This window comes from Merops nubicus, unplaced genomic scaffold (genome assembly GCF_000691845.1).
Source record: "Merops nubicus isolate BGI_N331 unplaced genomic scaffold, ASM69184v1 scaffold19775, whole genome shotgun sequence".
In the NCBI taxonomy this organism is placed as follows: Eukaryota; Metazoa; Chordata; class Aves; order Coraciiformes; family Meropidae; genus Merops; species Merops nubicus.
Window position 1 is genome coordinate 4599 of NW_008607856.1, and position 13561 is coordinate 18159.

Here is a 13561-nt window from a genome sequence, read left to right on the forward strand (position 1 = left end):
GTATTTTGGCCTTTACCCTTTTAGTAGCCCCACAAAACAAGTCTGTCCTTGTGTAACAGCTTCTTAATCCTGCAAAGTTCATTGTTGCCTATTGAAAATGAAAACCTCCATGGTTCATAGTGTACTGCTCTTAGTTCCTTACCCTTGCACCTGGGAGGCCAGGTTCACCAGGACGCCCAGGATCTCCCTGACCTCCTTTAGGACCAGAAGAACCTGCTGGGCCACGCTCTCCTTGTGCACCCTAAAAAGATATCAATGGGCTACTAGTTAACAGGTAGAACAGCAACAGTAAAAGATTAAATAAAACAAGTATCTTCTATTAAGGACCTATTTTTGAAGAGTTCCAAATCATTAATATTTTTAGAATTATAACTTTTTTTTTCCCAAATTATTGTTCCTATATAAATTTAACAAATGACCCAATGAAAGATGGACATTTTAATTTCATTTACCTTTGGTCCAGGCAAGCCATCAGAACCTGGAAAACCACGGTTTCCAGGAGCACCCTAGGAAAAGTCACAGATACAATATGATTATCTTAATTTTTACACAACTTATGGCAAATAAAATACCAGATTTATGGTTTTGGAGTTCAGTTCATTTCCTTATAACTTCTTATATCGACACTTTAAACTTTGGGGTTTTTTACCACCCAGAGTGATAAAAATATCAAAGTTCCATTCATGAATGCTTGACAGCTCCTTCTTTGCAAACAGCCTCACTGAAAGCAAAATGATCATTTCTGCAGGGTTAAGCAAAAAATCTGCAGATTAGCTCATCACACCTCCATCATTTCTCCTACCACACTATCCTGTGCATTGAATCCACAAATGAAAATATCCAGTATAAAAAATATTGCAGAGTATTAGCTACTGTTAGGAAAATCAGGTTTGACTACACCCAGAATGAAGCTGTTAGAAAATTCATGGTTAGGGCAAGAGGTTTTTCAGGTTAGCAGTGCATCTCCCAAGACATTATTCCTTTGGATTTCTTACCCTCTCTCCAACAGGACCTGGTGGACCTACTGACCCTGGATCACCTCGAGGACCTCTTTTCCCTTCTTCACCTATGGGGCCAATGGGACCCTGGGGACCTTGTGGGCCCTAGACAAAGTAAAATGTTTTAAAACCAAATCATTGTTAAGCTCACCACTTCTCAGGCATATTGAAACAGACTGTCTTCTAAATATCATAAATATTTTTCCAAATAAAGGAGAAAAAAGTAGGTTTTGAATCAGTTGAAAAATGCAGTTTTTCAGCATTGTCTTTTCTCTTTTACAATGTTTATAAGCTAGAATTTCAGGAAGAAGTGCACTATGAATAAACTGCAATTCTGTAGTTTGGCTGTCCAGTGCTGCTCATAATCACCTGCACACAATAATTTGTATTTTTTGTTATGAATTGGATAAGCTGCAAAGGATTCAAAATTCAGTGAGACTCTAGTAGAAATTCTCCAAGAAGACAGTCAGTGGTAAGGAAACCATTACTTCAACTGTACATTTTTGTCAGTTATTACATGATCATTTAACTAGTGAGAAAGAAAAACTAAAGATTGGTTGACAAGTCAAATTGGCTCCAGCTCTGCAGAAGCACTTTTCTTCCCAAATTCACATGGTTCCAGCATGGATCTAGAGATATTCTCAAATAATCACCCACAAATATTAGCTTTGGGCTAAAGAGTTATTCATACCATAAATCTACAAATATTCTACAGAAACCTCAGTTGATTCACTGATGGGTTTTTCTGTCCTGGAGCCCTGTAAGGCCTGTATGGGGTAGGTGATTTATAACATCAAAGGTCCCGGTTCACCATTCATTGTTAGTGCTGTTTAGCCAGGTTCACTGGGTTTGTCTTCCATAATTGTTACTCTCATGATTATAAAATCATCAGAAGTGTCCTGAAAATTGTACAAATCTATTCAAAATACTTTGTAATTCCTTTTCATCTTGCAAAGCATATGAAGACTTACAGGTTCACCTTTGGGTCCTGCTTCTCCCTTGAACCCTGGGACACCAGGGTCTCCCTGAAAACAAACACATGAATAACACCCATAAGGCTAAAATTCTGCATGAATCATTTGACTGTTTTCTATTATGCTAAGAAACAGAAATCCATTTCCCAGTAACTAGCTGTAGGCAGTAAAATGGGATGCTTATAATGGTTTGCCTTTCCCCTTAGCATTCTTGTGTATTATGATTTTATCAAGACAAAAACTTGAAATGAGACAGTTTCAGGAGACATCTTATGGTTTGTCCAAGTTTAAACAGACACTTTTCTTTCTTAGACCTCTAGGAAAGCAAAAAACAGTATTTTGGGACACAGAAGATTCACAAGATCCCAGTCTCAGCATACTCACTAGCATGCTATGATTTTTTTTAAAGGAACCCCACTGCTAATCCCTGTTTTAGTGACATTGAGTGACACATTTGCAAGGCAAGTACAATCTCTACAGAGACAAAGGCATCGTTACCGGCTGGCCTCGAATACCAGGTGGTCCACTACTGCCCTGTGGTCCTGGGGAACCGGGTGGACCTGATAAGCCAGGGGGGCCTGCAGTGCCTGGAGATCCCTACATATAGAAGGAACAGCAAGCACAGTAAGGAAACATAAGAAAAATAAGGAAATAAAATAAATTCAATTACACAATTTCTTCAGCAGGTCATAGGATTACTTACAGTAGGGCCCTTAGCACCTGGAGAACCATCTGTCCCTTCAGCACCCTAGAGATAATGTACCAATCATTAAAATCCATTTTAATAAGGAGAGTATCAATAACAAAAACAGAAGATAGTTATTTTATCTACTTTACAAGACAAGGGAATAAAGGCTGTTAAATAAATACAACGTATGATATACCTGTGCAACTGCTAAGATGAGTAACAAAGCATGCAAGCTAATATGATTTTTAATCTTTAAGATCTTATATTTAAGCTTAAGCTTTAAAGCACTTCTAGGATTGAGACGGTAGCAAGTGGCATAAGTTTCTTTTAATTAAATAATTAAAAGTTATTTTCAACAAAATAAGCACTAAATAAATGAATGACACCTTTCCTCTCCCGGGAAAAAAAATGTAATTTGAGCAAAACACAGTGTCTACCAAGTGGGGTAGTAAAATTCCCCATAAACAGGCAACATACCCAAGCTGAGCACTTGAGGAACTCATTTTACTGTACTTACAGGAAGACCTTGTGATCCAGCTGGGCCCTGTGGACCTGTTTCACCTCTTTGACCTTGAGGACCTTCAGGACCACGAGGACCTGTTGGACCTGCTTCACCCTAAGATTTCACATGAGAAAACAACTAGAGGTTATTTCACTCTAAAAGGTAGCACTACAAAGTAAACTAAGGAGGAGCGCTGAGTTTATAAGACAAAAAGAATTCCAGTTTTGAAATAGTTTATTACCCTTCAAAGGTATTTTTGCTCTACCTAATCGTGCTCCTACTAACTCTATGTGAATGTAAACTTTAAAAGTACAAACAGAATTTTTCCTCAATGTATACAAGGACAAAGAGAGTTTCTACAGAGAAGCAGCACTATATCCAGTGGTCCAAGTCAGACAAAATGTTTTGGGTAGACATGTCTCTTTAAACTCCTAGTATGTATCTGTAATTTGACAAAGTTTTTTAGTTTTGTTAACAGCAAAGGCTTAAAATTTAGCCTTATCTGGGTTTGTTTGGGGTTTTTTTCACAGTACAAAATTAACTCACTGTTGCAGCACTATATTAGATATAAAATCCCTGTAAGATTGGATTGGATATTACAATAAAAAAATTCCTCCTGGTCTCTCCTTTAAATTTTATCTTTATGTAGAAAATTTGTCTCTTGGAACTGCTGGCTGTTAATATCATGTCTTCATAGCTGAAGTCCACATCTTCATTGTATAGTCTGCTTAGGTTTTATGAGGTCAAGGCAGCTATTTCAAGTTTAAATCATCTGATGTCAAACTTGAAGGAAGCTCCTCCTTTTTAAAAGCTTTTATTGATGTGACAGCTTCTCCAAACATTTATTTAGGTATTAAGTAGTGCTTAGCCATACCAAAACATTCATGACATGCACTAAAAGGTTTACCATTTAATTGTATACATTATGTTCATACCCTTATTAAGGTTTGTTTCCAAATAAACTGTTTTATGAATGTTGCCAGCTCCACAACAACACAAAACATCTGCTGAACTTGGCTACCAGACTAATTGAGAGTTTCTTCTTGTATAATTTTTTCCAACCATATTTTAGGATTGTAAAGGAACAAAGAGAAGCAGCTGGGTGGAGGGCAAGTATAAGAAGTATAAGGAAGCTTCATGAGTTCTCTTTTCTATGTTTGCAGACATATTCTCAAGGTTAGGAGAAAAATAATTGATCACTTTCTTGAAAAACAAGAGACATGAGTCCCACAAAGACAGTGCTGCAGTGAATGAAGCTTTTACATACCAGCCCAATCACACAAAGCCACAAAAGGTGGTAAACATCATTTGCTGTATTGTGATGAACTGTGATACAACTCTGCTGGGGTTCAGGCATTTTTCCTTACCAGTCCAGATCATCTCAAAGAGTGTTATTGGATTAAATGAGAAGTTTCAGCAGTAGAAGGTACTGTTTCCATTCAGCCTTAGACTAGTCCTCACAACTTAACTTGTGACAATGCATCTTATTTTTCTTTGGATATACTGGACAAGACTCCTGAAGCACAGTGTGACAATCACCTTATAATGACCCATTAGCTCAAGAAAAAGTGAAAGCAAAGTATCTGGAGCTGTGGTGAATTGCAGTTGCTTCATTTGACTTCTGATTTCTACCTGCTGTCTTAAGGTCTTGACTAAGACTGATTTCACAGCAACTCTTAGGGACTTGTCTACATGTCAGTCTGAACACTATGTAGTCTAGTAAACATTTTTTAGTTCTGTGTCTTTAGACATATTAAAAAGATATTTTTATTTTGCTTTTTACCTTTACACCAGGAGCACCTGGGAAACCTGGAGAACCAGTTATGCCCAGCGGACCCTATAAAAGACAGATAAAGCTATAATTCTGCAGATCACATAGATGAGTATGTAATCACTGGGTAAATATGGTTCTGCTATTACATGTATTTTTAAGTCATATAACTTCTGCTAAAAACAACACCAAAACAATTATAAGTTTCATTTTTCTAAGTGATACAGGTACATTTTATGGAATTGTGATGCAGTGTTTGTTTTAATAATGTATTTACTGACTTCAGAAAAGTTAGAGCTCTTGATTCAACTATTAATGCACAAATTGCCATGTGCAGAGTTGACAATTATTATAGCAAAAGTTTTTCAATTTCAGTTTTTAACAAAATATTATATCCTCTTTTTATATCTATGCTTCTGTGATACGGTAACAAAAAGATCAGATATTTGTTAAGCAACTACAGTTTGTCCTACAGAATGTAGCAAAGGAGAGTTTCAATTCTTTTAAACTTAAAATAGTAATCTAGAAAAAAAGAGAAATACAAGCCACACTTACATTGAAACAATTGGGTTGCTAGGCAAGACTTTTGAGGTATTTGTCTTGATTACAATTAAAGGCTGTGCAACTATATGCCCTGCTTCCTACTCTTCTACCCCATTAAGATTTCCAATCACGGCCAAATTCATTTTCACACTTTAAAACACAGATTTTGTATCAATTTTTCAAGGCTGCACAGGCAAAGACATACAGCAGAGACAGTTTACTGCTTGGATCTTTGTTCAGAGATAGGCAGGAATTTCTGGGAAAGGAAGTAGAGGAAAGGCTGGGTTATGGCACAGCACAAAACACAGCTTGTCTAGACCATAGCAATGGTGCATCTACATTATTTCTGGCTCTAGAGCCAAATTCTTGGTGCATGGCACTGCAGCGTGTAGGCACACCTCATGTGACTGCAAAGACACAAAGTTGGAGAAGGAACAGAAACAGCTGGGGCTGCATTACATGGCAGACTGTCCAAACTCACTAGAAAGCAAACTTCGGGCGTATACACTTGAATATGCCTGTATGGTATGACAAACCTGGTTTTGCTAAACGGAAAGGCTTCCAATTAAGGGGTTTAGAGTAAATTTATAAATTGTTTCCATTTCCATGATGTGTCTTATGATGAAGAAGACATTCAACAGAAGACCTTTCTATTGCACTCTAAACCCTCTGGATGGCGGCACACAGTGGTTATAAATATTCACTACAACGCTGGTCCCAGATGATTCCTCTTTATCTTTTCCTGATTTTCACTCTTTTTGTAAAATATGATGCATACTGTGAAAAAATGTTCTATGTAATAAAGCTCTGATGACAAACTTAATAAGAAAAATCTGTCCCACTCATCATTAATTAAAGACTTTTCTGCCATGACCTTGTGCTGGATTTCTACAGAACTAATGTAACAGCTCACCAAGTATATTTTTGAAAACTTGTGTTCCAGTTTATTGGATCACAAATACATGCCTGCCAGATCTCTGTCTTGTTGCAGAATTACAGTATATACTGCACTGACCCAAATAACAATGGATTTCATTAACATAGTATGTTCCCCCAATGAGAAACATATGCATTAAGTAGCAGTATCTCCCTTGTGACACTACATGGGATTTACCCAATATGTTACACAACCAGTTATCACCCTGTGTGGCTCAGCTCATATATTATGCCAAATAAAACTTTCAAGCTCCATGTAGAATTTCATAGCTCAGAACCCACCTTTTTTAAACTGTAGAATTTGTTTTCAATACAGAAAAATATTTTGTTTTGTGGTTTCTGCTAACAAGTTACCCTTCTTTCACTATACACAACATAACTGGGGTTTGCAGCTTTTAGACATTACACTCATTTTTTGAGCTTCTGTTGTAGTTCTCACTATTACAGGGCTCACTTCATAAAAGCAGCAAAGCATCACCCCTCCAGGGAAGATGCTATAGCCTACTCCTCTGCCAATTAAAATCTTTAGGTGAAGCAATCTACAGAGTATAATTACTTAGAGGACAGCATTAAAGCTATGACAAGTAGAACTAGGAATTAATTACAAATAATTCCAGGTGCACTTACTGTTACCAGTAACTGCCAACATTTTTTTGTGCTTCTTTTGTCAAAAGGCAAGTGGCAAATACAAGGTCAAAAATATAGATGATTAAGGAATTAGCCTACCATTGGTCCTGGCTTCCCAGGCATACCATGCTGGCCACGTCCACCCTAGATATAAAAACAGATAAGATAGAATATTTGTAAGAACTCTAATTATTTTTTTTATTATTATTATTCATTGTTAACATTTGTGATAACAGCCATACACACTAAAGTGATCATAGAAATGCTGGATTGTAGAGCCCTCCAAACATTGGTATGGAAAATTTCTGGAAGAAATTACGCTCCTTCTCGAGTAAATTGATTTCTCTATTTTCAGAGAAGCCAATATTTTGACAGTGTAATTGTATAGAGCACATAACACAAATGGAGCACATAAAAGTCACAGAGAGAAATGCCAGAAAAAGCAACACTTGATACTGGACATAAAGCAACAGAGAGAAATTTCTGCTCCAGTATGATCTCATGTCAAGACTAAGTCCTCTTTTTGCTGAAAAGCAAAATAATTTTTAAGAAGACAGCTTTATTACACGGAATTACATTATAAGACTCAAATTAAAAGTATAAATTTCCATTTTAAACATTTTTCCAGGAAATATCAATACATATTACATCTAGTTCAGTAATTTTGAGTGAAAACAGCATCTCAATGAAAATTTCACACAAAGAAGAAATTTTTTGCATCACAAAAAAAGTGTTGGGAGGCTATTTGGCCTCATGGGCAGCTCTGGTATGAGGAGTAACCATACAGCTACCATTCTCCCTTTAAAACTGGGTTTGACTTTTGTAGTCTACAGTAAAGGTCTCACCCCACAAAACTCTGCTCAGGCCCTAACTTTCTTAAGCTAGAGCAGAACTCACCACAGAACTGACCAGCAGTCACATGAATAAACTCTTTCAGACACAGGGATTTAAATTTATGTAAAACAGGGGAAGAATTAACAAGGAGAGAGAAGGAAGATCCTACTTACAGGGGCACCCTGTGGTCCAATTCGACCTCTTTCTCCTGGCATTCCTCTAGGTCCCTTGAAGACAGAATAAAATATGCATTATTTAGGAGCTCATCAAGGCCTCAGAACAAAAAGGGTTAGATAGTTCATTGGACTTTTCCCCCCATAGTAGAGAGATTACATGCCACCTTCTTTTATTTTCCCCCTTTTTTTCTTCTTTTTCTTCACTTATTACTTAAAAAAAAAAATTCCTTAACTTTTCTTTCCCTCAAATAAGTTTTGCACTGTGTTGCTCTTCAACAATTTTCTGATCAGTCATGTTTATTTGCTTTTAACAAGAAGATGATGAGGTTCTTTAAGACTACAAGCATGGTAAGGACATATGAACAACAGTTAAAACCCCAAGTTATCTATTTACTTCCTGCAGGTGTAGCTTTATTGTCCTATAGCAGGAAAGAAGTAGCAGCTAACATAAATCCTTGCAGCCTCACAGACCTTCCCAGTCGAAATTTAATAGACTGTAATTTCTCTTTTCATGATCCAACAGTATTTCTATTGGATTATTCTATTTAAATTATTCTATTTAACAGTATTAAACACATTAGATTAAATTCTGTATATACTCACCAAGATCAATAATGCAACCTGATTTACTATGGCTCATTCACAAACTAGGTTCCACCCCAGGAATATTACATTCTGCATGACACAAGATAGTGCTTTGCAGAGAGATGTCATTACCTGATATTAGAAAGGTGCTTTACTTCTAGAAGCATTGCTGAGAGTTGATTTTTGGCATGTTACACCACTGCTCACAAGCATACAGTTGTCCAAAACTACATCTCAATGAAAACTACTTCGAGAAAAAGTTTATCAGTGTCATTTCCATGTTGTGCATGCTTATCCTCACCATAAGCTCCAAAATCCTCTGGTCCATGGTTTTATTGGCTAGTGCATTTCTGACCTAAATTATTCCATTTCTATCTCAGTCTAATCCAGTTCAATCACATTGAAATCACTCCATATGAAGTGTCAACATGTAAAAGAAAAATTTATCACTTGAGTAGGTAAACAATCACAAAACCTACATTCAAGTTTCTGTTGAGCCTTCTGATTGATTGCTATTATTGATATCTCTAAATTGCAAATAACAGCTTATAGAGGAGCAAATTCACTGCTACTGTAATAGAAAAGAAATTTAAAAAAAAAAAGCCCTGATTAAGACAACGTTCAGCTATATGACACCAAGTACCCATCTCAAAATCTTAACATTCCTATTGGCAACAGCTTTTACAGTCTTAAGGCCACTTCTGAAATAGCCAAAGCACACGACACTCACTAGAGGACCTGTTGCACCCATGGCACCTGTTGGTCCAGATTCTCCCTGAAAAATGGAAATGAAAGGACATCATTAGAGGAAACGGGTTAGAAGAAAATTGTTGTGTGTTTGATCCCTGTCCTCCACACTTCTATGCTAGACCCAAAAGGCAGATTTGCAGAGTCACCTGAGTGCATCCAAGGGCACTGCTCCCCACGCTGATGGGAAATGCCACATCTACATACTCTCAGTGAAGCAGACTTAACTTCTGCCTGTTCTAACAGCCCACACTGCCTACTGCACTGTTTCTACCAAGTCCTCTGCTGCTGTTGCCTCCAAAGAAATTGGTAGGCAATCTCAGGAAAGAAATCTTTTCTTACACAAACTCTTCTTGACTACCGATTTCACATTTAAATTTAGATTTTGGAAGATTCACTTCATTTGCTATGATTTTAATCAAAAGGAATAGTTCTGTCCCACCTGTGGTTACCACCTGCTACCACTGCTTTGAGATGAAGTTGTTAAGGCTACTACAGTGCCAGTGAGACAAAAAAAAAGAGAATAAAATTATGTGAAAAATAGTCAGTTTGATAAAATATATTCTCTCTACTCTCCAGTGTCTGCCTCTTTTAAGCCAATCTCTAGTATAGTAATCCATCTACAAAAAAGTAGAGAGTCAGGTTTTAGTTATACATTGTTTTACTTTAGTATAGAAAAATATCTATACCATCTCTCAGCTTGGTCACGTAAAGCCAACAAGAACCACAAACCAGCCAAGTGGAAAACTGCAAGATGTGCACGGGCTCTTTGTTAACAGACTTTGTTGTCTTCAGCATTACACAGCTGTCACAGACAGGATAGCTTACAGGCCTAAATCTGAGCCCTAGCTGAAACTGTGACTGTTGAACTCGCTTCCTGTATAAAGCCCAGACATGTCATTGTACGGCAGTTTTGATGGATCAAACACAGGGTGAAAATGGACAATTCCATGCACTTTTTCCACTCCGTGCAGGTAGCACTGGCAGGAGAGGGTAAAAAGCAGCATTTGAAAGATCTACTAGGTTTCATTACTTTGGCATTATAGAAGACATGCCTAAGCACTTAGTTCATTGGGCCATGAAAATACCTTTGCTCCAGCTGCTCCAATTTCACCTTTTGGACCATCAAGTCCTTTCAATCCCTGTAAGAGTTATAAAAATATGGAGAAATTATATTTATATATGTACACACACACAGAGCAATTCTACTATTATTGTTAAAATAACTCAATACTAAAGTGTTAAGAATGGATCTGAGGTGGCGAGAGCAAGAAAGAAGAAAAAAAAAAAACAAAAAAAAAAAAACAGATGGAATAAAGTTTTCTAAACATTTCCTAAATGGAAACCATTTGTACAAGGTACATTTCCTTGGATTTGGTTTCCTTTTTAAAACAAGAATGTTTAAAAAAAAAATCCTAAAACAACAAGGAGGAGGCTCTGAGCCATAGGAAACGTATTTATTCCTCCCCAAAGTAAAATTCTGGCCAGAAAACCTGGTAATTTGTAATGACTCCATGTTGCAAACACATCCACCTCTCAAGTTCCCCACCCTAATGCAAGACTTGCCAAAAAAGTGAAAGAACTGTCAGGTTTGTGCCTCCTGAAGCTTGGCAGGGCTCATGCAAGCTCCTTCCAGATTCCCAGATCATTTGAAAATAGAATGAAGAAAGCACTAAAGAACATAATACAGAGGTCAACTTAAAGGGGAATAGCACAGATTTTCTGCAAGGCTCTCTTTCTTTCAAATGCCAGAGATTCTGCTGCAACTGGCAGGACTAGAAGTGTAGTTGAATTCACCAATACAAAAGAAGTTCAGTATCTTCATACTTAAACTGCCTGGAAACAGAGAGGGAAAAACCTGTTTCTTACCCTGTGACCTTTGAGACCTGGGAGACCAGGAGCACCAGGAAAGCCTCGAGGCCCCTAAGTAGGAAAAAGAAAAAGCACATCAAATCCTTATTTCTGCAGATAAAACTAGAGATAATGCTGTTAACAGGGAAGAGGGTAGCAGCATTAACACTCCTTCACCTTGGCAACATAGTCTAGTAAGGGATAGCATTTGAGCAGGTTGTAGATGATACAGCACAACATACTATGAAGTTAGTCTCAGCACTATTTACATTTTCACTGATATTAAAAGCTTTATTGTTTACATCAGTATATGATAAAACCTCAAACAGAAGTAATGATGAGTGGTAGATCAAGCTTTGAAACTTAATATGAAGAAATCTTCATTAAACAGAGATCAAAACTCAGAGTTGTAATTTAAAGTCAGATAGAAACTTGAGATCAAACTGCAAACTGTACAGGTTGTTTCAGAATGTGTCAGGCGAGTGCCACAATAAAAGATTGCTATTAAACATTTAACAATTAAATCAAAGTTGCCTTGCACTTAGTTTCCTACCAGCTTTCCCAATTTCTCTTTCAGGAAAGACTAAGTAATGAAAAGGAACTAGGTGCCTTGTGTTAGAATATTTGCCACATAAATTTATAATGGAAATCACATTAACACCTTCATACTCTCAGATAACAACAATTCAGTAAAATGTTTAAACATATAATTTCTTCCTTTATAGTACCTCTGAACCAAAGTTCTCAAAAATATTATAGTTCATACCTTTCAGCATATGAAAAAATCACAAAGCTGTTTTATAGAAAATGAAACAACACTGATGTTCAGAGGAGCAAAAAAGTACATCTGAGATATCAACATTAGAGACCTTCTTAGAGACCTTCACATACAGACAAACTGTTTCGTTGTGAGCATCCAGGAATGTAGGAAAGGTCTTTTGTCTTCCCATAGTCAATTATACAGATATTGTTTGATCATAAAGTTCAGTGAGAAAATAATCCAGAGTTTGCAGATCCCCAAAGGGAAAAATTATGTTATAAAGGTATGAAATTTCTGAAATTTATATAGATTGCTTGAAATTACTTATACTCAGTGAGTTCACAGTGAAGGACAATCCCTGTTGCCATACAAGGTCTTGCCTGTAAATTTGAAATGGTACAATTTCTGCTTGTTTAGGTTGAATGTAGCCCATAAAAAGGATTTATTTGACCTGTGCTCAGTTGTATATCTCTATCAGCTTATACAACCAGGGCAATGAAATGACAAAACACACACATGTGACAAGTCACACAGAAAGAAAGCAAATGATGTAAAATGGGGAACAGCCGTCAGGCATCTCCACAGCACCCTGTGGGCCTTGTCATTCACCAAGACTTGGCACATTTCTCTGATAAACTATCACGGTGTTCAGTGACAGTCTCTACAGTGCTATGCAGCCGCTGCAGACTCTCATGAGATGTGTGTGTGTGCAGTTGTAGTGTTTCTTTCCTTAGAAAATCTTCAACAAAACAGCTTGATCTGAACAAAACAATACTCCACATGCTACATTTGCCTCAAGCAGTTTACAAAACATTGTCTTTGATCCATGAACCTTAGGAGGAAAGCTTAGGAAACAACATTGCCTTTCTAAAAAATACTTTTTCTCTCCAAGAGATTGTATCTCCAGTTGCTAATGAAATTGCCAGGCAAGAACTGGATACTTGAAAAGAAGGCAGCTTAAGAGATGAAAGTTATCAAGTGGCTTCAGTTCCAAGATTTATCTGTCCCCTTTTCAGGCACACTGCAGCTCCCTTCCAGGTACAGAAATTTGACTAATGAAGGTAGAACTCTTAATATGGCCAAAATTACTAGGCTGTTTTATTTCTAGAGTGAACCATGAAAAGTATGCTCTGCAGTACAAGTACATACTGTTTGGAAATCCTTTAATCACATTTGTACATAGAAAACATATAAAAATAAATTATCTACATCTATAATATAATCCTCTCTTCCCCTGCCCTCAGACCAGTAAAGGAAAACAGTGTCATGTCAACCTGACATCATAATGTAGTCTCTGAGCACTTCCTGAGCATGACTGTGAATGACCATGTGAAATACTGGGAAATGGAGCACAACTCATACATACTGTTATCAGTTTCACACATATTTCACCTGTGAAGCAGTTGAAATGTGCACTTACTGGAGATCCTGGAAATCCAGGCTCACCGGTTTGTCCTGGTCTACCAGGTTCACCCTGAGGAAAAAATAAAGAAGGAACACATGAATATTGCAAAAGTGAAAATTAACTTCTCTTACTATTCTTCCATCAAAACAAAGGAAGACATGCAC

At 37.1% G+C, this 13561-nt stretch overlaps 1 protein-coding gene across 1 annotated transcript in view; it reads right to left on the reverse strand.

Annotated features, from left to right (window-relative positions):
- Positions 1–13561, reverse strand: part of LOC103772757 (collagen alpha-2(V) chain-like) — a gene marked incomplete at its 3' end in the record, with an annotated part of 34830 nt that overhangs the window by 4547 nt on the left and 16722 nt on the right. The window contains exons 10-23 of the mRNA XM_008940100.1: positions 13413–13466; positions 11251–11304; positions 10470–10523; positions 9365–9409; positions 8047–8100; positions 7139–7183; positions 4946–4999; positions 3178–3276; positions 2676–2720; positions 2471–2569; positions 1970–2023; positions 996–1103; positions 453–506; positions 143–241 (exon numbers count right to left, since the gene is read on the reverse strand). Coding sequence (XP_008938348.1) covers positions 143–241; positions 453–506; positions 996–1103; positions 1970–2023; positions 2471–2569; positions 2676–2720; positions 3178–3276; positions 4946–4999; positions 7139–7183; positions 8047–8100; positions 9365–9409; positions 10470–10523; positions 11251–11304; positions 13413–13466 — 918 coding nt within the window. The remainder of the gene's footprint in view (positions 1–142; positions 242–452; positions 507–995; positions 1104–1969; positions 2024–2470; positions 2570–2675; positions 2721–3177; positions 3277–4945; positions 5000–7138; positions 7184–8046; positions 8101–9364; positions 9410–10469; positions 10524–11250; positions 11305–13412; positions 13467–13561) is intronic.